The sequence below is a fragment of the Myxocyprinus asiaticus genome, chromosome 32 (assembly GCF_019703515.2).
Source record: "Myxocyprinus asiaticus isolate MX2 ecotype Aquarium Trade chromosome 32, UBuf_Myxa_2, whole genome shotgun sequence".
NCBI lineage: Eukaryota > Metazoa > Chordata > Actinopteri > Cypriniformes > Catostomidae > Myxocyprinus > Myxocyprinus asiaticus.
In genome coordinates this window covers 34,606,906-34,632,398 of record NC_059375.1, presented here as the reverse complement: position 1 = coordinate 34,632,398, position 25,493 = coordinate 34,606,906, and the positions used below count along the sequence as shown (strand labels likewise).

At 39.7% G+C, this 25,493-nt stretch overlaps 1 protein-coding gene across 1 annotated transcript; it reads left to right on the top strand.

Annotated features, from left to right (window-relative positions):
* Positions 1–608: 608 nt before the first annotated feature.
* Positions 609–25,363, top strand: LOC127423582 (dynein axonemal intermediate chain 2-like). Its single transcript, XM_051668024.1, has 14 exons — positions 609–1,085; positions 1,242–1,342; positions 2,415–2,602; positions 3,931–4,092; positions 4,709–4,830; positions 6,549–6,691; positions 6,831–6,944; positions 7,258–7,391; positions 7,557–7,679; positions 13,922–14,145; positions 17,930–18,065; positions 23,772–23,918; positions 24,070–24,288; positions 24,909–25,363. The coding sequence occupies exons 2-14, from the start codon at positions 1,309–1,311 to the stop codon at positions 24,948–24,950; spliced, it is 1,788 nt and encodes a 595-aa protein (XP_051523984.1). The 5' UTR covers positions 609–1,085; positions 1,242–1,308; the 3' UTR covers positions 24,951–25,363.
* The last annotated feature ends 130 nt before the right edge of the window (positions 25,364–25,493 follow it).

The following is a 25,493-nucleotide window of genomic DNA, read 5'->3' as shown; positions in this document are numbered from 1 at the left end:
ACAAGAGGATAAGTACATCAGAGTCTCTAGTTTGAGAAATAGATGCCTCACATGTCCTCAGCTGACAGCTTCATTGAATTCTACCCGCTCAACACCAGTTTCATGAACAACAGTAAAGAGAAGACTCAGGGGTGCAGGCCTTATGGGAAGAATTGCAAAGAAAAAGCCACTTCTGAAACAGAAAATGAAAAAGAAAAGGTTAGAGTGGGCAAAGAAACACAGACATTGGACAACAGATCATTGGAAAAGAGTGTTATGGATCTTAACCCCATTGAGCTTTTGTGGGATCAGCTAGACTGTAAGGTGCGTGAGAAGTGCCCGACAAGACAGCCACATCTATGGCAAGTGCTACAGGAAGTGTGGGGTGAAATGTCACCGGAGTATCTGGACAAACTGGCAGCTAGAATGCCGGATCTGCAAAGCTGTCATTGCTGCACGTGGAGGATTTTTTGATGAGAGCCCTTTGAAGTAGAATTATTTTTTTCAAATTGTAATAGTAATTTTTCACATTATTAATGTCCTGACTATACATTGTGATCAGTTGAATTCCACTTTGGTGAATAAAAGTACCAATTTCTTTCCATAAGAGCAAAATCTGTACATTATTCCAAACTTTTGGCTGCCAGTGTACAGTGGGGTATAATATAAGACCACATTGAAAAATTCTAAAATCATAAAAATTCTGCCCCATTTATAGGTCACTCGAGCAAATTTGTGACCGTTAACCAGTGACCAGATTTCCTTGGATAGACTAAAAATCATATTACTTTTTTATTTTCACTTTTCACTCAAATTGGTATGCTAATACAATTTTTAATATTTTTATTTTATTTGTCTCAAAATTTTGGACCCCACTGCATCTGATTCCATTTTTAGCTGTACAATTCCATAATGTTAATAATGTCAATCTTGGATTTGTCCTTTGTTTTATCTGTTCAGTCTATGCAAACAGTCAAACAAAATGTAATAAACATTTTTATATTGAAAAAGGAATGATTTGTCTCCTGCCGTTACTTTTGTTCATTCTCTGGGAGGCGCTCAGAGGAGCAGCAGACAGAATGCAGATTGGGATTACAAACTTGAAGGTAAAATACTACATGAGACATATACAATAAAAAGTATGTACTTTCTTGCCATGAGTGACTTATAAAAGTAGTTTCATAAATTCATATTATGAAATAGTTTTTAATTAATTTAAATGTTAAAAATAAAAATTAAATTTACTAATACACACATTACAGATGTCAGAAGAAAGCTTAAAAATTAAATTATGCCATCATATGACCCAAGTCAAAGACCTCCTTCTGAATGATCACAGCACAGTGCTACCAGACTATGGAAGGTATGTTAATATTGTGTAATGTAGACCAATCATTATTTAGTATTCAAACATTGTGATGATGTCATCGCTGTCAGTTACATTTTGAATACTGAACATTCTGTCAAGGTAAGTAAACAGTAGACATTCAAACATAAAACTTAAATATCTTTAAAAGTATAATGTTTAAAAAAAATCGAATATATATCGCATACATAAGGATGAAATTATCTGTAAAGTAAAGTTTAGCAGTTGTGCTGAATGAGCTGAATGACGTGCCTATTATCTGTTACTCTTTTAGGAGTGTTTAGCGGTCACTATTAGTGCTCTCTAGTGGCTCTATTGTCGAACTGCAGTCAAATGGAGAGCGAAAACCAACTATCAATTCATTGATTCTCACTACTACGCGATTTCACTTATTTTGGTTAAAAAAAAGAGAACGCCTATCAAATACATAGGTATATACTAGTCATTACCATCCCACTTTGCAAAGACAGAATTGTATCATACACTGAATTGATTAGACTACTATGAAATGTATTTGTTTACATGTGAATCACACAAACGTCCTTACAAACGACTTTTGGTTGGTTTATATTTTACATCTTTTTTTAGTCTAAACTGTTCAATCAAACAATTTCATGATAATTTTCTGATTCAAAGACCTAAATAATTTGGTTTCCTGATGTTTACTTGGACAGTTTATTGCTGCTAGCATAGGGTTAAACACTGCATGTTCATAAGTCAAAAGTCTTTTTCTGTACTATTTTCCACATTTTAAAATAAAAAGTAAAACTATGCAATAACAACTCCAAATATGGGAGTAATGAAGTCACTAAAAATATTAAAAAATCTAAACTATCTTAAATATTAGCTTCTTTGAAGTTGCCACCCTTTGCCTATATTACATAGGATGCTTGCTATTATTGAAGGAATTCCCATATATGCAGTGTACAAAACTTATTTCAAGCATGTAAGCATAAACCTTTAGATCAAAAGGTATTTAAGACCACGAGGAGCATAATTCATTTGAAAGTGTACAACCTTTTGACTGGTTATGATTGACACCTTCTTCTCCCACTGTTTTCACCTTCAGCATTCAAAATGGAGATTATGTACGTGTACACAAAAAAGTGCTGTGAGTTTGGCCACCCGTGTAACTTTTCAGAAAGTGCTGTGCTTCATGTGGACATTCCGCCTAATCCCTCATTGGAGGCCAACTTTATTGAGGAGGATCTATGTATTGTTGGCACACAGTGCTCACAGAAAATGTCTGAGCATGAGGTAAGACAAACAACAAATTATGTGATCAGCAGTGAGCCATACACTGGTGGCCAAAAGTTTGGAATAATGTACAGATTTTGCTCTTATGGAAAGAAATTGGTACTTTTATTTACCAAAGTGGCATTCAACTGATCACAATGTATAGTGAGGACTTTAATAACGTGAAAAATTATTATTAAACTACTTCAAAGTGTTCTCATCCAAAAATCCTCCATGTGCAGCAATGTCAGCTTTGCAGATCCTTGGCATTCTAGCTGTCAGTTTGTCCAGATACTCGGGTGACATTTCACCCCACGCTTCCTGTAGCACTTGCCATAGATGTGGCTGTTTTCTCGGGCACTTCTCACGCACCTTACAGTCTAGCTGATCCCACAAAAGCTCAGTGGGGTTAAGATCCATAACACTCTTTTCCAATTATCTGTTGTCCAATGTCTGTTTCTTTGCCCACTCTAACCTTTTCTCTTTGTTTTTCTGTTTCAAAAGTGGCTTTTTCTTTGCAATTCTTCCCATAAGGCCTGCACCCCTGAGTCTTCTCTTAACTGTTGTACATGAAACTGGTGTTGAGCGGGTAAAATTCAATGAAGCTGTCAGCTGAGGACATGTGAGGCGTCTATTTCTCAAACTCAAGGATAAGGTGTTGGAGTGATGGCTGCTGGAAATGAGGCCTGTCTAGATTTGATCAAAAATTACTTTTTTCAAATGATGGTGCTGTTTTTTTTTTTTTACATCAGTAGTGTCCTAACTATACTTTGTGATCAGTTGAATGCCACTTTGGTGAATTAAAGTACCAATTTCCTTCCGAGACTGTTTTGGCTTACCCCATGGGTGACTTTGTAATTACTGTCATTAACAAAATTAATAAAGATTTATACATTTTTCTTAACAGATCATTAACTATTGTACATTCAAGTAGAGGTATATTTTCCTATAAATATTACAATGTACACTATTGGTCTATTAAGTATTATATAATGTCTTTTAATGACTTATTAAGTAAAGATTAATGTACAATCAGCCAGTTATTATCACAAACCCTGACCCTGACGTGAAGCATATTACACAGCTACTGAGCTAATAAATAAATAAATTGCCATTAAATATTGAGCTATGTAGGAAATTGGTTGCCTAGGACAACAGTAAATTATACAGTTAAGTGGTCATTTTACAAAAATATTTGACAGCAAAATGCTTAGATTGACCAATTAGAATCAAGTAATGTAATAGCTGTGTAATAATGAAAGTTGTTATATGTAATGTGGAAATGTAAAGTGACTTGACAGAAGTTGTGTCAATCATTCTGTCTACTATAAAATACTTGACCTTTTCAGGTGAACACAAACAGCATGGAATCTGTGTCACAAGGAATAAACCATGTTGAGGGGGGGTGGCCAAAAAGTGTCAACTCAGAGAACATGGATGTGACAAACCGCTACAAAAAGAAGGTGGAGAAGGATGAGCATTATCAGAACACTATCCAGCATCTTTCAAGTGTGAGTGTCTTACACGATAAACACAAGCATTATATCAGTACAGGCACTGTGAAATTAAATGGGCTTATAATTTAAATCTGTTGTGTATTGACTTTTCCCCCTAGAAGCACACAGTTTTGACTAATTTAATAAAGTTTGTCAAGTTAAAAATAATAGTTGTTTGCCCAAAAATAAAAAATTATGTCATCATTTTCTCACCCTCATATCATTCCAAATCCACATGACTTTCTTTCTTCCATGAAACACAAAAGGGCAGAATGTTAGCCTCAGTTGCCATTCACTCTCAATGCATCTTTTTCCATACAATGAAAGTGAATGGTGACTGAGAAAGGTGAACATTCTGACTAATATCTCATTTTGTGCTCCTTGAATGAGAAAAGTCTGTGTAAAAAAAATAAATAAAAAAATACATGAATGACAGAATTTTCATTCTCATGTGATTAATCTCTATTAGAAAAAGGGAGATGAGGGGGTTGAGCAGATGTTGGTTTAGGATTCAATCTTCATCGACATATCTCTCAGAACAACTGCTCACTAAACCTGACTCAGTGTGTCCTCAGCAGAATTCATAAACTGCTGATTCTGAGTCTCAGTCTTGTCTTCCTGCCCACCGCAGCTCATCGATCACTGTATTAAGCAGAACAATGCCACTGACATCTACCAAGAGTATTTTGAGGATGAAGAGGTCGTTGAGGAAACGGAAGAACAGCCAACAGCTAAGTTCATCAATGTCTTCAGGTGAGCACACTCATTAGAACACATTAGGACTACCAACATAGGCATGATTTGGGCAGTAAATAAAGCTTATTTTATAGTTGTCCAAATTAAGTGAATGCATTTTAAAACATTCCAACAATATTCTTAACATTCTGAAAATAACAAAACAGAAAATGTTAATGGTGTCTTCCCCAGATAAGAACTGGTTCCTCCCAAGGTTTCTATCTCATCTATTTAACATCTTAAGACATTTTTCTGTGCCATGGTTGCTTTTAGCTTGCTTACTGAGGGATATATAAGGCACTATAAAAAAAATAAAAAAATCCACTTTCTGTAAAGTAAAGCTGCTTTGGGACCGTTGCTATGTCCGAAATGGAGTACTGTCAGAGTACACTCACTGAGAACTTTATTAGGAACACTATACTAATACTGGGTAATACTAACACTAATACTGGGCTCTCAAAACAACCTCAATTCTTTGTGGCATGAATTCTTCAAGATGTTGGAAACATTCCTTTGAGATTCTGGTCCATGCAGACATGATTGCATCGTGCAATTTATGCAGATTTGCCAGTTCTACCACATCCCAAATGTGTTTTATTGGATTCAGATCTGGTGACTGGGAAGGCCACAGAAGAGCAATGAACTCATTGTCATGTTCATGAAACCAGTTTGAGATGACTTTTGCTCTGTGACATGGTGTAATATTGTGCTGGAAGTAGCCATTAGAAGATGGGTAAATTGTGGTCATGAAGGGATGCACATGGTCAGCAATAATACTCAAATAGGCTGTGGCATTCAAACGATAATTAATTGATATTAACAGACCCAAAGTGTGCCAAGGAAACATTCCCCACACCATTACACCACCGCCATCAGCCAGGACTGTTGACAAAAGACAGGTTGGGTCCATGGATTCATGCTGTTGGTGACAATTTCTGCCCTTAGTGCCTCAGAAGAAATCGAGGTTCATCAGACAAGGCTATGTTTTCCCAGTCTTCAACTGTCCAGTTTTGGTGAGCCTGTGGCCACTGCTGCCTCAGCTTTCTGTTCTTGGCTGACAGAAGTGGAACCTGACTAGGTCTTCTGCTGTTGTAGCCCATCCGCCTCAAGATTCTACGTGTTGTGTATTCTGAGATGCTATTCTGCTCACTACAGTTATACTGAGTGGTTACCTGAGTTACTGTAGCCCTTCTGTCAGCTCCAACCTGTCTGGCCATTCTCCATTGACCTCTCTCATCAACAAGGCTCACTAGATGTTTTTTGATTTTGGCACCATTCTGAGTAAACTCTTGAGACTGTTGTGCGTGAAAATCCCAGGAGATCAGGAGTTATAGAAATACTCAAACCAGCCCATCTGGCACCATCAATTTTACCACAGTCAAAATTACTGAGATCACATTTTTTCCACATTCTGATGGTTGATGTGAACATTAACTGAAGCTCCTGACCTGTATCTGCATGATTTTATGCACCGCACTGCTGCCACATGATTATATGACTAGATAATTGCATGAATAAGTAGGTACCGGTGTTCCTAATAAAGTGCTCAGAGAGTGTATGTACTGCATCTGATGAAAAATAAACTTCTCTGCTGCTAAAAAAGTATGTTCTTTAGGTATGCAGATGAGTAGTATGAATACATTCCCAGACATACATTATCTGGGAATGTGGGCATTGTCCTGTAACCTGAATTTCCAACTTATCTGTTCCAATCTCTGCACTGTGGTTTTCTCTAGAGACCCAAATAAAGTGAAGCGCACAGCCACCTGTTTGTCCTGGCATCCAAATAGTAACCATAAGCTTGCTGTTGCGTACTCTTGCCTGGAGTTTCAGAGAGCACCCAAAGACATGAGCTTCGACTCCTACATTTGGGACATTGGTACACAGTCTATTTTGTAATATTGGACTTTTACAAATCAAATCACTTTTTAACCACATTGCACACATGCAACTGCAGCATGTGACACTATTGACAAGAACAAAAGTATTAAATAAAGATTTTTTTTTTGTCCCTTTAGAAAACCCCTGTAAACCAGAGATGACTCTGAAACCTGTATCTCCGCTTGTTTGTCTGGAGTACAACCCCAAAGATTCTCACATCCTTGTTGGAGGAAGCTACAACGGTCAAATTGGTGGGTTTAATATCCTGAGGACCTCTGTGGTTAATGGAAAAGTACTTTCTTCCATGTCTGAACTGCTTTGTTATAGAGTATAAGCCAGATGTGCCTCTTTAAATTCCTTTTGTTAAGCTCAGACAATCTTTAGGTCTTATGGCCGGACTAATAGCCTTTGGTATGGAATAGAATGCAATGATTATATTGGTACGTAGTTTGAAGTGGCATCAGTAGATATCTTTATGTAAAGGCATAGAGACTTTTCAAACTATGATTAAGCATGTGTTTGTAAACTTGTACATTACCACTCTGTCTTTTGCCTAATTTCCAGTCTATTGGGACACACGGAGCGGCAGCCAGCCAGTAGAGATGTCAGCCATTGAGCACAGCCATAGAAACCCAGTGTACAAAGTCATCTGGCTGCATTCGACAGGGGACACATTCTCAGCTTCTACAGATGGCCAGGTTTGTATGCAGTGACACAACAGTGCAAAACTATCAAATAAACACAGCAAACTTTAAACTAGATTAGAGCTTTGCCTTGCACCCTATGCAAATGAACCTTTATTAAAACTTTATAAAGTATAAAATATTGTAATCTTAAAGAAGCACTCACGCATTTGACACCAGGTACTGTGGTGGGACATTCGTAACATGAGTAAGCCCATCGAGAGACTCGTGCTGGATCCTAATAAGAAGGGGAACCTTGAGGATGCCCTTGGTGCAATCTCAATGGATTTTGAGACAACTATGGTAAGATTGATTCAAAGTCCATTTAAGACATGTCACTTCACTCGGTAGACATATTGGAAAGCCTCAGGGCAGCAATGTTCTACGTAGGCAAAAGTCATACAAGTACAGCTTCTATCTACTTGAATGGGGAAAGACCAAAATCTCCAAAACTAGTTGTCCAGATTATGTTTTAATAATATATTTCAAATCAGCAATACAATCTGACAAAGCTAGCAGGCTACAAACACAGACTCACTTCCTGTTCCTGTTGCTGCTGGCACCTAGCTCGAGTCTGTGTTTGTAGCCTGCTAGCTTTTTTTAGCATTGCTTATCTATCTGTTTTCAGCTTTTAATCTTTAATATCTGCCATTTTTCAGCGTGCATCGGGTTCCCCCGCATTATTCTCTTATCGCGATTCAACTGCGTGCATTTTCCACTTGCATGCGCTTTCTATTTTTATCGTGATTAAACTGCGTGCATTTTACAGCGCACACCAGTTTTCTCCTCTGTGTTACACGGATTACTGCATCGATCTCAAAGCACCGCTTGTCAAGATCAACCATAACAACAAACAATTGCGTGAGGGATTCACATCGATCTCAAACCCTCGCCGTTCAGGAACAACCAACAACAACAACAAACAATTGCGGTAAGTCATGGCACCCGTTCATGTTATTGCTTCCTGCATTGCATGTCACATGTTTACTGTAGCTTCTTCCGTCAGCAGTGAGGGATTCAAATGTGATAAATGTAAGGAATTAGTCAGGCTGACAGAGAAGTTTAATGAGTTAGAGACACGCATCCGAACGCTAGTGGAAGTCAGTGAGAAAGAGAAGCCTGTAGATACTGTTTCGTATGCGGGTAGTACAGAAAGCAACACACACACTTTGGTTCCGGCTGAAGAGCTCCTGCAGCAGGGCATTTGGGTGACGTCTCGGCGGCATACTCGCTCAGCAAAGCGACACCACTCTTCTGTTCCTGGTAGGATTTCCAATCGATTCTCCCCACTTATGCACCAACTGAGAATCATGTTGAAAGAGCCCTTGTTATTGGTGACTCTATTGTAAGGAACGTGGAAATAGAGACTCCAGCCACCATTGTTAAATGCATTTTGGAGGCTCGGGCATCTGACATCAAATCAAATTTACAAGTGCTTGCTAATGCTAAATGCAGATTTTCTAAAATTGTTATTCATGTCGGCACTAACGATGTCCGGCTTCGCCAGACAGAGATCACTAAAGATAATGTTAAACAGGTGTGTGATATGCTCGGGCCCCCTCCCTGCTTATTGTGGTGATGAGGTTTATAGTAGATTAGTGTCACTGAACGGCTGGATGTCTGAGTGGTGTCTGGAGAATAGCATAGGATTCATAGACAATTGGAAGAGTTTTTGGGGTAGACCTGACCTGCTAAAGAGAGACGGACACCATCCCTCCAGGGAAGGTGCCACTCTTCTCTCTAGTAATTTGGCTCATAGTCTCAATAGTGATAGTATTTGACTAATTGGGGCCCAGGTAAGGAAGCAGACAAACTGACTAATCCGAACGTCTGCTAGCTTCCTTGAGACGTCACACAGGTCACATAAACTACAACACATAGAGACTGTATCACCTAGATATCATATAGAGACTGTGTCTGTTTCCCAAACTACCAAAAACACCCCCCACCAAAAAAATTTGATTAAGGTCAAACTTGAAAAAAAAATTTTTTTTTGAAGATAAACATCATATAAAGGTAGGGCTACTAAACATTAGATCTCTTTCAACCAAAGCACTAATTGTAAATGAAATTATTACAGATCATAGATTGGATGTGCTCTGTTTGACTGAAACCTGGCTTAAACGGGATGAATATATTAGTTTAAATGCATCTACTGCCCCAGGTTATTGTTATAATAATGAGCCTTGTCGGAAGGGTCGAGGAGGAGGTGTTGCTAGAATTTACAGTGACATTTTTGGTGTTACTCAGAGGACAGGATATAAGTTTAAGTGATAATGCTTAATGTGATACTGTCAGATATAAATAAAAAAACGTTTTTGTATGTTGTCTTTTGCCCTAGCTACAGTATATAGATCACCCGGGCCTTATTCTGATTTCCTTGGTGAATTTGCACATTTTCAAATCAGATCTAATAGTTACTGTAGATAGAGCTTTAATTGTTGGTGACTTCAACATTCACATAGATAATGAAAATGACACATTGGGATTAGCATTTATCAATATTCTCAACTCTCTTGGAGTTAGACAAAATGTGACAGGACCAACTCATCGTAATCTTACTCTAGATTTAATTCTGTCATATGGAGTTGATGTTGATACTATAGAAATTCTACCGCAAAGCGATGACATCTCAGATCATTACCTTGTTAGCTGCAATCAGCTACTTTACTCAATCTACACCACACTATCTTTCAGGTAGAACTATTCTTTCGACCACAAAAGATAGCTTCACTAATAATCTTCCAGATCTAACTCATACACTTACTAAGCCCCAAAGTCTAGAAGAACTTGATGAAATAACAGAAAATATAAGTACAGTCTTCTCTAGCACTCTTGATAGTGTCACCCCCCTTCGATTAAAGAAAATTAAAGAAAAAGCCCTGCACTATGGTACAATGATCACACTCATCCTCTCAAGAGAGCAGCTCAGAAAATGGTGCGCAAGTGAAAGAATACAAAATTAGAGGTATTTCACAGTGCATGGATGGATAGTGTCTGTAGCTACAGACAGGCACTAAAAGCTGCCAGGTCAGCATATTTTAGCAAACTCATAGAAAATAACCACAACAATCCTAGGTGTTTATTCAGTACTTTGGCTAAATTGGTTAGGAAAAAAGCCTTGACTGAACCAGATATTCCGTCGCAGCACAATAGTAATGACTTCATGATTTTCTTTACTGATAAAATGTAAATAATCAGAAATAAAATTGGCATTATGCAATCATCTATCACAGTACCTCAGAAAACACTGTCTCATAATTTTCCTCACGTCCAACTTCAATCCTTCGCTGTCATAGGACATGAAGAGCTAACAAAACTTATCAAAACATCAAAAGCCACAACATGTATGTTAGATCCAATACCAACTAAGCTCTTAAAAGGTATTCCCTGTAATCTCAGAACCTCTTCTTAATATTATTAACTGCTCGCTCTCCTTAGGACATGTCACAAGAAACTTTAAAATGGCAGTTATCAAACCGCTTATTAAGAAGCCACAACTTGGAGAACTGGCTAATTATAGACAGATTTCAAATCTCCTTTGTGTCAAAAAAACTAGAAAAGGTAGTGTCCTCCCAGCTATGTTAATTTCTACAGTGAAATAATATATATGAACAATTTCAGACAGGATTTAGGCCCCACCACAGTACAGAGACTTCACTTATCAGAGTTACAAATGACTTGCTCTTATCATCTGATCGCGGCTGCATTTCTCTTCTAGTACTTTTAGATCTTAGTGTTGACTTCGACACGATAGATCACGACATTCTCTTGAATAGGCTAGAAAATTATGTTGGCATTTGTGGACTCCCATTAGCATAGCTTAGGTCCTATTTAGCAGACCGCTACCACTGTGTCTATGTAATGAGGAATTGTCAAATCAAACAAAAGTTAAGTATGAAGTGCTACAGGGATCCGTTTAGGGCCTCTGCTTTTCTCCTTATATATGCTTCCCCTGGGAGATATTATCAGGAATCGTGGAATAAGTTTCCACTGTTATGCCTATGATACCCATCTTTATATTTCTTTGAAACCAGATGAAATTTCACAATTCTCCAAATTAGCAGAGTGTATCAATGAAATCAAAGATTGGATTGGACTCAATTCCGACAAAACAGAGGAACTAATTATTGGACCAAAAACCTCTAAAAATAAGCCGCTAAAATATAATTTGACTCTCGATGGATGTAATGTTACATTGTCTTCAACAGCGAAGAACTTAGGTGTTATATTTGATACCAATCTGTCCTTTGAAAATCAAATTTCCAATGTTTATAGAACAGCATTCTTCCACCTAAGAAATATTGCTAAGTTTCGACACATGCTCTCTGGTGCTGATGCCGAAAAACGTATTCATGCGTTCATGACCTCAAGACTAGATTATTGTAATGCATTACTGGGAGGATGTAAAGCAAGTTCAATAAATAAACTTCAACTGGTTCAAAATGCAGAAGCCAGAGTGCTGACTAGAACCAAGAAATATGATCATATTAGCCCCATTTTATCGTCGTTACATTGGCTACCTGTTAAATTTCGTATTAATTTGAAAATTCTGTTAACTACATACAAAACTTTGAATGGCCTAGCTCCACAGTACTTAAGTGACCTTCTACCATGCTATATTCCATCATGTTCATTACAATCGCTAAATTCTGGCCTGTTAATAGATCCTAAAATATAAAAATCCTCAAAAGGAAGTAAATCCTTTTCCTATTTGGTTCCTAAACTATGGAATAGTCTCCCTAACACTGTTCGGGATGCAGACACACTAGATTGAAGACTCATCTATTTAGCCAGGCGTACACCTAATTTATCCATCAACTCACAATTAGGTTGCTTTAGTTAGGTCTGCCAGAACCAGAAACATTGACCATGATCTATAACTCTGCAAAAAATTGAATGGCATCTATGCTAATATTATTCTATTTGTACCCCTGTCTCAACCTCGGAACTCCTATCCCGAGGTCACCAGAACCGGCCAGATACAGCTCCATTCCTGCTTGGTGTTGGACTCCACTGCTACGTGTCTGATGATGACTAAATGCAGCCGATGTCTTCCAACTTATGTCAAAATCTTTGTTTAACACTTACTTAGTTTAATAATTTTAAACCATGACTTGCACTACACATATTTAAGTAATATTGGCATTATATTCATGCTGTTAGCCAGAGGGGAACTGGCCCCACAGTGAGCCTGGTTCCTCCCAAGGTTATTTTTCTCCATTAACCAACATCTTATGGAGTTTTGTGTTCCTTGCCACAGTCGCCTTTGGCTTGCTCACTGGGTTTCTAAATACAATTATTACTTAATTACTTATTTTTATATACAATTCACAATCGTATTTAATGAAACTACACAATGATGGCTCTAAGACTTTATAGATATTACAGTTTCATTTTCTGTTAATGCATGATTTTCTGTAAAGCTGACTAAGGCGCTTGGCTATACAAATAAAAATGACTTGACAACAACAGTATCATCATTGCTTAAATCACTCTAAAAACTGTATTTTTGGCTGGTCATCCTTACGCGCGTGCACATTTTAAACAAACAGATGCCTCTATGAAAAAGGCGATTGGCTCTTTTAACTGAGTCAGGACTTAAGGTAATCACAACAGTGCCCGCCCACTTTCTCTAGTTGCATTCACACTGGACTTTGATGTTGTGAATTTTCTGGAAAATTTGCAGAGGAGCCTTCTTTATAAACGCATGCCGGAGCCAGAATTCCAGAAAAATTGTTCTCTGGATTATACCCTAGTAACATTTTTCCTTAAATTCAAGTAAAGGAATTAATGTTTCCATCAGTTCAATTAAGAAACAATTGCCTACATTTACAACAATAAATAAATTCCTCTTTCACTCAGAGAGCGCTGCACAGCGATTGTCAGAGCTTGAACCTCTATTTCCCCCACCCAAGAGATTGTAGTTCATAGTGTGGGAATTCTTTGGGTATTTAAAATGTTGGTGATGGTTACACAGTTTGTAAGGTGTGTCAAAAAAATCGTCTCACGCAAGGAGCATTTCAAACCTGAATACCATCATCCCATGGATTTTGTGGAGATGAATGTGAGTGAAAAAATAGTTGGCTAATAAATTATAGACCCCCTTACATAAAAACACAACCGGATGCAGTACACTTTTACACGTTTTTTGTAATGACTCATTAGGTTTATAGGTAGACTAATGTTATGTGCTTTGTCACACTCTCCGCAAATGGAGTTAAGCGCTTGTATGCAATGTTAAGACAGGTAACTGTTTGTTCATACATTTATTAACCCTTGAAACGACAAGAACATAACGATACCTCAGAAAATAACTTTACTGAAATTTTCCAACACATTATAGGTCCCAAATACTGTAATACATTTCTATATTATTCTTATAAAAACATTTTCTTTCTTCATGGTATGTCTGTCTTTTAAGATTTATAAATTATTGTTAAAAATGAATTTGTCTATGAAAAAAAAAATAAAAACTCCATTGCAAGAAATTTTTTTGTGGTAACACTGAGAACTTAAAAATCTATTGTTTTTGATTTCACAAGCCCACTAAGTTCATGGTTGGCACAGAGCAGGGTCTTGTGGTCACATGCAATCTCAAGGCACTAACCCCAGCTGACAAGATTGCCTGCATATACAGCAGCCACCATGGCCCCATTTACGCTCTGCAGAGGAACCCCTTCTATCCTAAGTGCTTCCTGACAGTGGCTGACTGGACTGCTCGCATCTGGTCAGAGGACATCAAGGGGTCATCCATCATGTCTACTAAGTAAGAACCTCTGAGTAGTTTTGAAGTAATGATAGACCAGCATTCACAGCACTCATATGGGTTATACTTGACTATGTGCATGTGCAATCTACATGTCTTAAATTTAAATGGACAAAGCCAAAATCTCTTTCAAGGCAAGTCAGTTTACTCGGCGACCATCTTTGGAGCACAAAGTTGAACTGGCAAAGTCTGAAATCTCCAAAACTGTTGGTCAAGATTATTATCAAAGAACATATTTAAATCAGGAGTAAAATCTGACAACAATGGTATCATAATTGTGTGTGTGAGGTTTTTTTTTTTTTTAAGCTCAGATCACACAAAAAACTCTAGTTTTCAGGCTTGTTCAGCTCATGTGCATGCGCCTCCCCGAGTTGACTGACAGGCGATGTCTATATCTAAAAGGTGATTGGCTCTTTTAACTGTAAGGCGGGACTTCCTTTTCTACACCGGTTAGGTGTTCAAATTTCTCCCATTCATTTTAACAGAAGTGGTCTGTCTCGGACTAAATAGTCTCTGGCACAGCAGAAAGTAATTAAAGCATGTGAACAAAGGAGCACACAATTAAATTATGAATTTAGATAATCAGTTTTGGCTTTTTGCATTTGTGCCTTAAAGGTGATGTAATTTTTTACATTTTAAAAACTTTCTCCTCCTTATTACGCAAAGTAATCCAATAGGTTGATTTAAAAAAATAAAAGCGCTTTGTGGCGCTATCAAAATATTGCTCTGTTTGTTTGAGAATTCCTTACCAGCCTGACATGGCAACATTGGCTCAGCCAGTGGCATGAGTTTGGGGAGGGACTAGTATGAAGGTTAATCTGTTGCAAAAATCGAGAGCTTGTAGATTTGAATTTGAGAACTTGGACAATAAATATTTGTACTTGTAAAATGAAATTTAAACTCACAGCCCCAATGTGAAATCTGAAGTTGAATGCAATCTGCACTTACAGACAATAATCCACAACCTGTGTTTTGAATTCAAAGTTGCAGACAAATAGTCACAAATGTGTAAAATGACGTTCATATAAATACAACAGACACAAACTTGTATTGCATATTTACTTTTGTACATCATTTTCGCAGTTACAACCTCTCAAATCTGCCACTGCAACTTCAAATCTTCCCGCCTTGACTTTTGCAAAAAACCTGTAGCAAAACTCACTTGTGCAGTTGTAAATCAAGATTTGAGATAACAGACTACTGGTGCTGGGTGGGGCCAATGAAGTCGTTACCAATCCCAAGAGCTGGAATGACTGATGCCGGACCAATCTAAACAGATCATCTCAGAATGCGATGATGTCACGCAACAGTGCCAGTGCCGTTTTTGTAAGCAAAACAAGTCCAGTGCTGGCAATGGCTGGCTGATGCAGTGGCAGGATAGTTTAATAACTTGTCAATTAAATTATTAATAGTGAATTGATCATGTAACAAATCAAATGAGACTATTTGATCATGCTGATCAATGCAGAACTCAGCACCGACAGACTGCACATGTATTGTCTAAGGATGGCAATGAGAGAATTCTCTGAAGAAATGTTTCTGCAGGTTGTTTGCATTCAGTAAAACTACATGGGACGCAACAATCCAGCCAGCTGTCATATGCCACAAGTTCCATATTTCCATGAAAACATGAAATATAGGTTAGGTATCAAAAGGTATAAGAGTGAAGTAAGAAAATCTCAGTTATCACTAGAGAACTGTTCCAACAGATAAAATTATTGAATACAGTGAATTATTGATAACACCAGAGACACGATAGCTGGCAAATCCTTAAATTGTCAGAGTGCAGCATTATGCTATATTTCAGTCATTTTCTGAATCATCTTCTGTATTATTAAAAATGTTTACGTGTAAAATGCACAACAACTTGTGTTATTCTTTCCAAAAATTCTCCTCATTTTCACATGAATGGTTAACTATATTAATCACGCTTGCTGACTATCTACAGAAGATTAAAATCATGCCTTTATTATTTCATTATTTTTATTTCAGTTAGTCGTTTCCCTTATATTTCTACTTTGATGTTGCAACTGATATTGCACTGTTGCAAATTAGCAAGCTAATGTTACATCTAAAGAAGTCATACAGTACTTGCTTAGATGAATTGCAATGCTACTGTAATTATTGGAAGAAACCCACTTGTGAAATAAAGATAATATTGTAAACAGAGTGCATTCTTGTTTGAAATGAGACTCTGTTCATATATTTATCCATTAAGAATAAAACTCAGGTCATTTTAAATGTCTTTTACATGACAGTAATTCATTTCTTAGTTCTAGTTAAAGGTATGTTTAAACTGTTTTATCAAAAGAAAAATATATAACGGCACACTCTCTTACAAGTTTCTTTTTTATTTATTTTTCAAAAATAAACTTGTAAGAGAGTGTGCAGCTATATATTTTTCTTTTGAAAGTTTTTGTCCTAACTTGCACCTCCATACTTAAGGTGTACGTTTGCTCCAGTGTCTCTCTAAACTGTTTTATCAAACGGTCCAAGCTAATCAATCCTTAAAATCAAGCACTAAGAAAGTACACCTTGACACCTTAAGAATAAGATATATAATTTAGAACTTATTAAGATATATAATTACCTGACCAGGATTACTTGCTTTAATCAAGATTATTTGTTGATTACATGTGCACTTAAATTTAAATCACATGTTGACATCTAAATAAAGGAATTGAGCGAATACTAAAAACACCAGAAAATGCACATTTCTATATATCTAACTCAGGTACAGCAGGAAAATAGATTAATTATAACTTACACTGAATTCTATACAAAGTAGATAGCCATCAAGTAAGTACTATGATCCATTTTGATTGGTCCGGCCTCATTTGTTCCAGCTCTTGTGATTGGTCATGACTTAATTGGCACCGCCCATGTCCAGCACCGGTAGTCTGTTCTCCCAAATCTTGATTTACAAGTGCACAAGTGAGTTTTGCTACAGGTTTTTCATAAAAGTTGTCAAGTATAGGTCTCTGCAGAACAGTAATGGGTGTTTACAAATCTGGGGGCATTTTCAAACCGGGATGAGTGTTTCTAAACTATCCAATGAAAGTAGGTTATCTCAGTGTAGAAATCAGTGGGCGTTTCCAAATCAGGATGGGAGTTTCTAAACTAACCAATGAAAGTAGGGAATCTCAATGGTTTGAAAACGCCCACTGATTGGGAAAAGCCCATTTTTGTTCTGCAGAGATATAAGTCTTAAAGTTGTTTGCAAAAGTCAAGGCAGAAAGATTTGAAGTTGCAATTGCAGATTTGAGAGGTTGTTATTGCCGATTTGATGTTGTACTGCAAAACTGAATTAAAGTACAAAAGTAAATATGCAATACAAGCTTGTGTCTGTCGTTGTATTTAAATGAACATCATTTTACACATTTGTGACTATTTGTCTGCAACTTTGAATTCAAAACACAGGTTTTGGATTATTGTCTGTGAGTGCAGATTGCAGCATTCAACTTTAGGGCTGTGAGTGTAAATTTCATTTTACAAGTATAAATATTTAGTGTAAAAGTTCTCAATTTCAAATCAACAAGCTCTCGAGGGGGGCAGTGTTTGGGGAAACCTGCTTGGAAACTTTGAAATTTTGTTTGGTGGCAGTAGTGGCACATAAATTATACACTTCACCTCTAAGGGTTACATTTTATGTATTTTATGTAGAAATCAGGATGGGAGTTTCTAAACTAACCAATGAAAGTAGGGAATCTCAATGGTTTGAAAACGCCCACTGATTGGTTTAACTGCTTGCACAGGTGCCAGTATTTCTAATCTCTTACTACAGGTATCACAAGGCCTCTCTGTTAGATGGCTGTTGGAGCCCAGTCAGACCCTCAGTCTTCTACACGGTGAAGATGGATGGCACACTGGATGCATGGGACCTGCTGCTTAACCAGAAAAAACCCACTCTCAGCCTCAAAGTTGGTCCTAAATACTGTCAATAGGTTACTATTCGTAACCCGGTTCTCTGAAACATCGAGGGGAGAGATCAACCTATGGGAAGGGCATCCGTACCTGACCTTTACAGAAGCATCCAATCGCACCAAGTCTGGCTAGACAGACAGAAGCACGTGTCCTATGCCAGGTTGGGCCCGCCCCTTACCTGGGTGCATATAAGGACCTGCACGTGCTGCTGTTCCTCAGTAAGTATATCCGCTTCTCGTGCAGCAAGTGGGGCAAGTTTGGTGGATCTCTCCACTCTATGTTTCAGAGAACCGGGGTTACGAATAGTAACCTATTGTTCTCTTTCATCATCTCATGTTCGAGATCCACCTCTGGGAGATATGGACAGCTCCCTGATTGCCCAATACACTCACAGTGAAGCCCTGTAAGCCAGGGGGCAGTCACCTCAGAGAGGCGGTGCTTGTCACGTCCCATAATCATGTGCCTGATAACCCTGAAGCACAAAAGTGAGAATGGTACACAGGCAGAAGTGCAAAGTTCCGAAAAGTACTGGTCCTATCCATGTACAACTGAAGGGCACACACAGGACACAGAGCATTCAGCCTCTGATCCTCCGCAGAGGAGAACGGAGGAGGGTGAAAAGCGGAAAGCTCCATTACCTCACAGGTGAAAGCAGGGAAGCATTTAGGCATAAAGGCCGGGTTGGGCCTAATAAAAACCTTATCCCCACTAAGAGAGAATTTAGTGCACGAGGAATGAACAGAGAGTGCATGCAGATCACTGACACATTTAGCAGATGCCAAGGCCAGGAGCAAACTGTCTTAAAAGACATCAGTTTTAGGGAAATGCTTCCCAGGGGCTCAAAAGGCTGTTGAGATAGAGCCTCCAGCACCATAGAGAGGTCCCACTCAGGAACAGTTTTCCTAGTAACTGGGAGTGAACAGCGGGCACCCTTCATAAATCTACGAATGAGGTGGTGCTGCCCCACCGCTGTGCTGCCAAACCCAACATGGCAAGCGGAAATAGCCACCAGGTAGACCTTAATAGTGGAAAAAGACTTGCCATTATCCATAAGGTTTTGTAAAAAACACAAAATATCAGAGTCTGAACACTGATAAGATGTGGAACGGTGCCCATTACACCATCTTTCAAACACTCGCCTTTTACAGTCATATAGGGAGCTTGTGGAAGGGGCCCTAGCATTCTGTATAGTGGCAACCACACGTGGGGGGAGCCCCATCATGTTCAAGTTTGCCCTCTCACGGGCCAAGCCCAGAGAGCCACCCTGTCCATGTGAGGGTGGTAAATCTCCCTGTTCGCTTGAGACAGGAGGTCTGTGCGTAACGGGAGGGGCCATGGCTGGGCATGCAAAAAAGGAATTATCTCTGCCAGACACGGTGCCTTGGGCCACCTGGGTGCTATCAAAATGAGGGACAGGCTATGCTCTCTCACCCTGGCCATGGTGGGGGCTATCAGGCACAAGGGAAGAAATGCATAGAGCAGCACTTTGGGCCACGGATGGGCTAGTGTGTCCACGCCGAGGGGTGCGTCCTCGTCCTTTAGCGAGAAGAACATAGGATGGGTGTGTTCGCGCAAGATGAAGAGATCTAAGGTTGCCTGACTGAATCTCTCCCACAGCATGCCCACTATCTGAGGGTGGAGGTGCCAGTCTGCATAGAGTGGGTTCCCCCTCGACAGAAGGTCTGTGCCCCTGTTCAAAATGCCTGGAACATGGGTTGCACGTAACAACAGGAAGTGCAGCCTGCTCCACACTAAAAGCCTGTGAGCTAGAGCGTGAACCTTGGGAGAGCACATGCCTCCTTGGCGATTTATTTGTGCCACTGCTGTGATGTTGTCGCAGCGAATGAGCACATGATGTCCCTGCAAGCGGGTGTAGGGCTTTACTGGTTGTTAGATCAGTGCTACTATCAGAAATAATTATTTCTTTAGTTATTAATTAATATTTAAATTAATTAATTGAATCTAACTCATTAAAACCTCATATGGGGCTCGAGTAAATGTAGTAAATGTAAAATCAATAGAACATTGCTGAGAATCAATGTTAGCTTTTTTTAATCCTTTAAATCAACAATTATCAAAGATAATCGTTAATTGTTAACATCGATGAAACATTAATTAAAATTAACACTAGCTTATTGATCATTCAAATTCAACAATCATCAAAGATAATTATCAATTATCAAAAATCAATAGAATATTAATAAGGATTAACATTGACGGGGCACCACCCTGAAATCAGGGACTAATAACCAAATAGTAAAACAGTCTCAATATTAGATTGTTTTCTTAGGAAAATCGACATCCGAAGAATATCGATTTTCAGGAAAAAAAACAATGAATGAAGGTTTGAATCCGAGCACTGACATCCCATTAGCATGACACAGGCATATGCGAAACAAACCAAAACACTTCTCTTTGTAATATAAACAAAGTTTATTTATGCAGCAATATCAATTAATAATTAATACAATGCAGTCAATAAACTTCCGACTTACAACTACAAACTAAACAGTGATATGATTAGATATGGAAATAAAAATAATACTATAACACATAAGGTGTGTGTGTGACAGTGTGTGTGTGTGTGTAAGGAGGGACGTGCACAAAATGGCGGACGTGACTCTCGTGGAGAGTATGTCACGCGAGACTTCCAGGCCAGGGAATATGACCACGAATGGGGGCGGAGAGAAACCAGTCAATGGCGACTGGCGTCTACCAGTTACCGCGTGTAACCGCTTGTACGATAGCTTAGGGACAAAGCTGGGCTTTAGCATTTAAGCTATCTACGAGCCAAAATGTGTGCCAGAATGTTTGTGAGGGGTCATGTGCCTGCATGTGTGTGTGTGTGTGGTTAGTACGAGAGAGAGAGAGAAGTGACAGCCCTAAAGCCGATTTCGCGATCGTGGGAGAGAAAGCAGCTGTTAGTTCATCGCTCAGAGACGCGGTGGACGGCTCGTAAACAGTCCCGCGTACTTTGACTATTTAATGGATGAACTCAGTTTACCTGTCTCACCGTCGATGGCGAAATTGCACAACAGTCCAATTTGGTTGGACCACAATAAAGCAAAACAAAATCGTGATAATTAATACCCTGAGTATTAATAATGAGTGAACATGGCGGTCCGTAAACTGTACAAGCAAAAACCTTGAAACACAAGAATAGCACACTATAATATTCTATCTCTGCCCAGACGTAAACCTCTTACTTGAATCGCATGAGGACACAGGTAGAATGTGTTTTCCTCCGTCCTTTAACTCTGACCCGGTTCCTTGAGGCTCGGGTGATGACGGGAGGCCGTTTCCTCGCTCTATCGGCGGGCGGTACGGCTGTTGATTCTCGGCGGGCTGGCGGAGAACTCAGAAATGTCGATTTGATTGAAGATGGAAGAGAAATCTTTAATCTCTTCACTTCTGTAGGCAAACGGATGAAGATGCGAATTGCTTGGCGGTCTCCTTCGGATCCGTTAGAGTGTTCGGTTGAACACAGAGTAATCTCAACTCGTCCTCAACAGCGAGATGGAGATTGTATGGCTACAGTTTCAAGTCGGACGTTACTTCCTTGTGCCACGAGGCTGCACATGAGAGCAGCATTGAACTGCGTCCACACACTGCAAGCAAAGTTGCTGGAAGCAAATCCCGAAAGTATTTCAGAGGTATTTCAACTCCTGATGATGTCATGGTTTGAGGTGCGTTCTGTTGTGTGCCTCATCCAATAGGAGTTGAGAGCAAGGCTTCATGGGATTTGTAGTCTGTTTTGGACTCCCTTTGTTTGATTTTGGCGCGATTTTTATCAGTAAGATTTACAACTTGGAATGTGGGGGCTTGAGTTATGTTTTTACGACTGTGTTAGGCCTGCCTTTGTCTTCTATCTGAATACATGAGGCCCAACACGGGGCGGGAAATGATTCAGAGCTTTCCATACAGTCATGAGCTCCAAATAATTTATGTGGGCTGAATGGAGTTCGCTTGGCCACGAACCATTCACCATTCTGCCCTCCTGAGTGGCTCCCCACCCTGTTAAGGACGCGTCTGTCATTACCACTTTTCGCAACATAACTGCCCCCAGGGGGGTCCCACGTGTGTAAAAATCTGTGCTCCTTCAGTGGCACAGGGCTGCTGTGCACAAGCGCGTCACCGTAACGGAGTGTCAGAAATGGGCTGAAATGGAGGGATGAAACCCACTTCATGAATGCCATCATTCTCAGAAGGCCCAAAGGCAAAATAGCTGATGCCATAAGACCCTGTAATCTGAGACATGTGCGATATTGCACTTTCGCCCCCTCCTTGAATTGTGAAAGGCTGGCCCCACCAAGAGAAGAAAAGCTCCTTTTTTTGAACAGGAAACCTTGGAGGACAGAACTGGAGTCCGGGGGGCTGGTGGCCCGAGAACCTGGACTCAAAGCCCCCTGTGGCCGTGCATCAGGCCGGCCGTTTCCGTTTAGAGTCTGAGGAGGTAGGGTTGGGGAGTTTCTTGGCCACGGTGAAAGCAAACAATGCCTCATGTGCTTAGCACACTCAGGGAGGACAGGAAGGAGTTGTTTTCTTGGGCCAGGAGAGGGTCCCAGGAGTTTCCCGTCGTACATGTCCCTCTCTTGTTCAGAGGCATTTTGTAGGGCCGGCCATTCGATACTGAGGCGAGCGGCCACTCGCTCACAAAATTCAATGGGAACGGATTGGGGTAAAGCTGCAGGGACGCTAGCCTGGGGAGTCAGGGAAGACGGGATGGCCTCCTCATCCTCCCTTGAGAAGGGCCGCATCGTCCTCATCACCAGAACCGGCCGGCTCGTTGGTGAAAGAGGGATCGCCTGAGAAAATGTCCATGGGGAACGCAGGGTCACATTGTTCAGCCCAGCTGAGAGAGGCCGTGCCCCGGGAGGCCCCTGGGAGTGCATCGTCGTCATCACCATTTCCACCTTCAGAGTCGTAAAGTTTGAGGTTGGCGCACTGTGTAGTGGCCACTTTGAGCCTCCGGCACCTGAGTTTTTTGGGGAGCACCAGGCAGTGGCTACAATTTTCGTGGGAATTCTAGAGCCTCCTCTGCATGTTTGAGTCCCATGCAAACGACAAAGAAAGGATGAGGGTCAATGGCGGCGATGAGGGTGCCACACGTGGCCGGGCAGGCACGGGGGTAACCGTGGGTTTAGAAAGCGCCATAGTAGAGAAAAACTCAATAAAATCTGTGGTGGGCAGCCGTGGAGCAGGGGAAAAAGGTGAGGGAGAAAGACGGGCAGCCTGAGTAGTAGGAAGCGAGCGTGGGCGGCTTGCAGCAAATAAAACACAGCTAACCTGGCTGAAGCAAGACAGTCACGTCTGGCGGAGGCCGATCTTAACGGTGTGTCCTCCTGTAGACAAATAGTGAATGTTCAATAATCCAACCGAGCTGAGAGTGTAAACAGAGGTCATGAGAAGCGAATGTCAACTGAGGAACAGCAGCACATGCAGGTCCTTAAATGCACCCAGAAAAGGTGTGGGTCCTACCTGGCATAGGACACGAGTTTCTGTCTGTCTAGCTAGACTTGGTGCAAATGGATGCTTCTGCAGTGGTCAGGTGCGGATGCCCTTCCCATAGGTGGATCTCGAACATGAGATGATGAAAGAGAACTCTCCTCTCATCCTGAAACTTCTCATATTCAAGCATCTAATTGTTATCTGTTTTAAGAAATATTCACATCTTCTATTTATGTTTGTGTTTTTTCTAACAGGTTTGTTATGAAGCTATGTACAGCATCCGGGTGCAAGATAAAGGCCGTTTCCTGGGCTGTGGATCTCGGCTTGGAACAGTCACAATGCTAGAGATGACTCCAGGTCTGTGCACACTGCAGAGGAACGAGAAGAGCCTGGTCACAGAGGTGAGACAAAAACACACCATCGCATGTGCAAAAACATTTACTTTTTAGTTTTCTCACATTCAAGTATACTGTTAAAAAAAAAATCAATGGCTGGAAAATTAAAGTTTAATGCCTCCCTCCCCCCCAAAAAATGTGTTCACCTTGATTGCAGCTGTTTGAACGTGAGACCAAGCGAGGGAAGATTCTGGAAGCTAAGCAAAGGGAGATGTGTCTGAAGGAACGCAGCCTCTCTGAGCAGAGCAAAGTAGATGGGGGAAAAGTGGATGATGGGGAGGAGAACGAAGAGGAACTGCTGGCCCTTGCAGAGAGGGAGTTCTTTGAGATCGTGGAATCCTGTAAAGAAAAAGATGAGGAGAACAAAAGAGAGAAGGTTGAGGATAGGGATGTTAACTGTACACAAAACTAAAATGTTTTGCTCAGTGTTAAAAGGATAGTTCACCCAAAAAATACAATTCTGTCATAATTTACTCACCCTCACATTGTTCTAAACCTGTATTCCTTCTTCCATGGAAAACAAAAGGCAGAATGTTGGGGACTGATAGCCTCAGTCACCATTTACTTTTGATGCATCTTTTTTCCCATACAAAGAAAGTGAACGGTGACAGAGGCTGTCAGTCCAGATGTACTGCAGCTGTAATCTGGATCTCGGTGTAAAGGCCTGTACCAAGCTATGCCGGGTTGCCTCAAAAATTTCTGCTCTTGAAGAACATTTTTGAGTAACATTCCTTATGTGTTTCATAGATGAAGGAATGTTATGGGTTTGAACAACATGAGGGTGAGTAAATTTCATTTGTAGTGAACTATCCCCTTTAAATGTTCAAGTTTTACTCATAATAATATTCTGATGTTTTAGATCTTTAACTGTTTCACTATCAGGCATGCCACGAGTGAGGTCCGGATCAATATGTCACTAGTAGTAAGTAGTATAGCTGGTCTCATAGTTATGTTTCAATGTTTTAAAAGGTTATTTGTTTCTTGTTCCCCTTTTAGGAGAATGGCGTGTGTGAAGGCCATATCCAAGTTGAATGCTAATGAAAAAAAGGTTCTGTACACACTTCTAAAATTGTTAGAAAAAGGAGCCTTTTCTCTGTGCAAGTAAATATCTAAAATTTTGTCTAATGTAAACTGAAGCAAACATCCAATCCATGATTATAACCCTCTATGCCACCACCATTTGTTTTTACACTTAATGGAGAATTATCTTTTTTTAAGCAACTTTAACATAAACAATTGTACACGAACTCTGTTGGTAACAGTGTAAAACTTTGAAAATTAAATGTGAAATTTGAAAGTCTCCTTTAATGTCTCAGTATTTATTTTTTAGGGTACATTTTTAGCAATCAATTTTTGTATTATGTATTAATGTGCTTCCGTAAACGTAAACATTGCTGAAGAAAACATACTGTATGTTCTATTAAAAAATAGAACCTTGTTCTAAAGTGTTACCGACAACTTTATATTTAAGTGCTAAATAATGTTTTTGAAATATTTTCTTACCCGGCTATCAAACGTCAGCATGGTCTAATAAATATGAATGAGCCAAGTCTGTTTACTGTGTCTGGATTTGAAAATTCG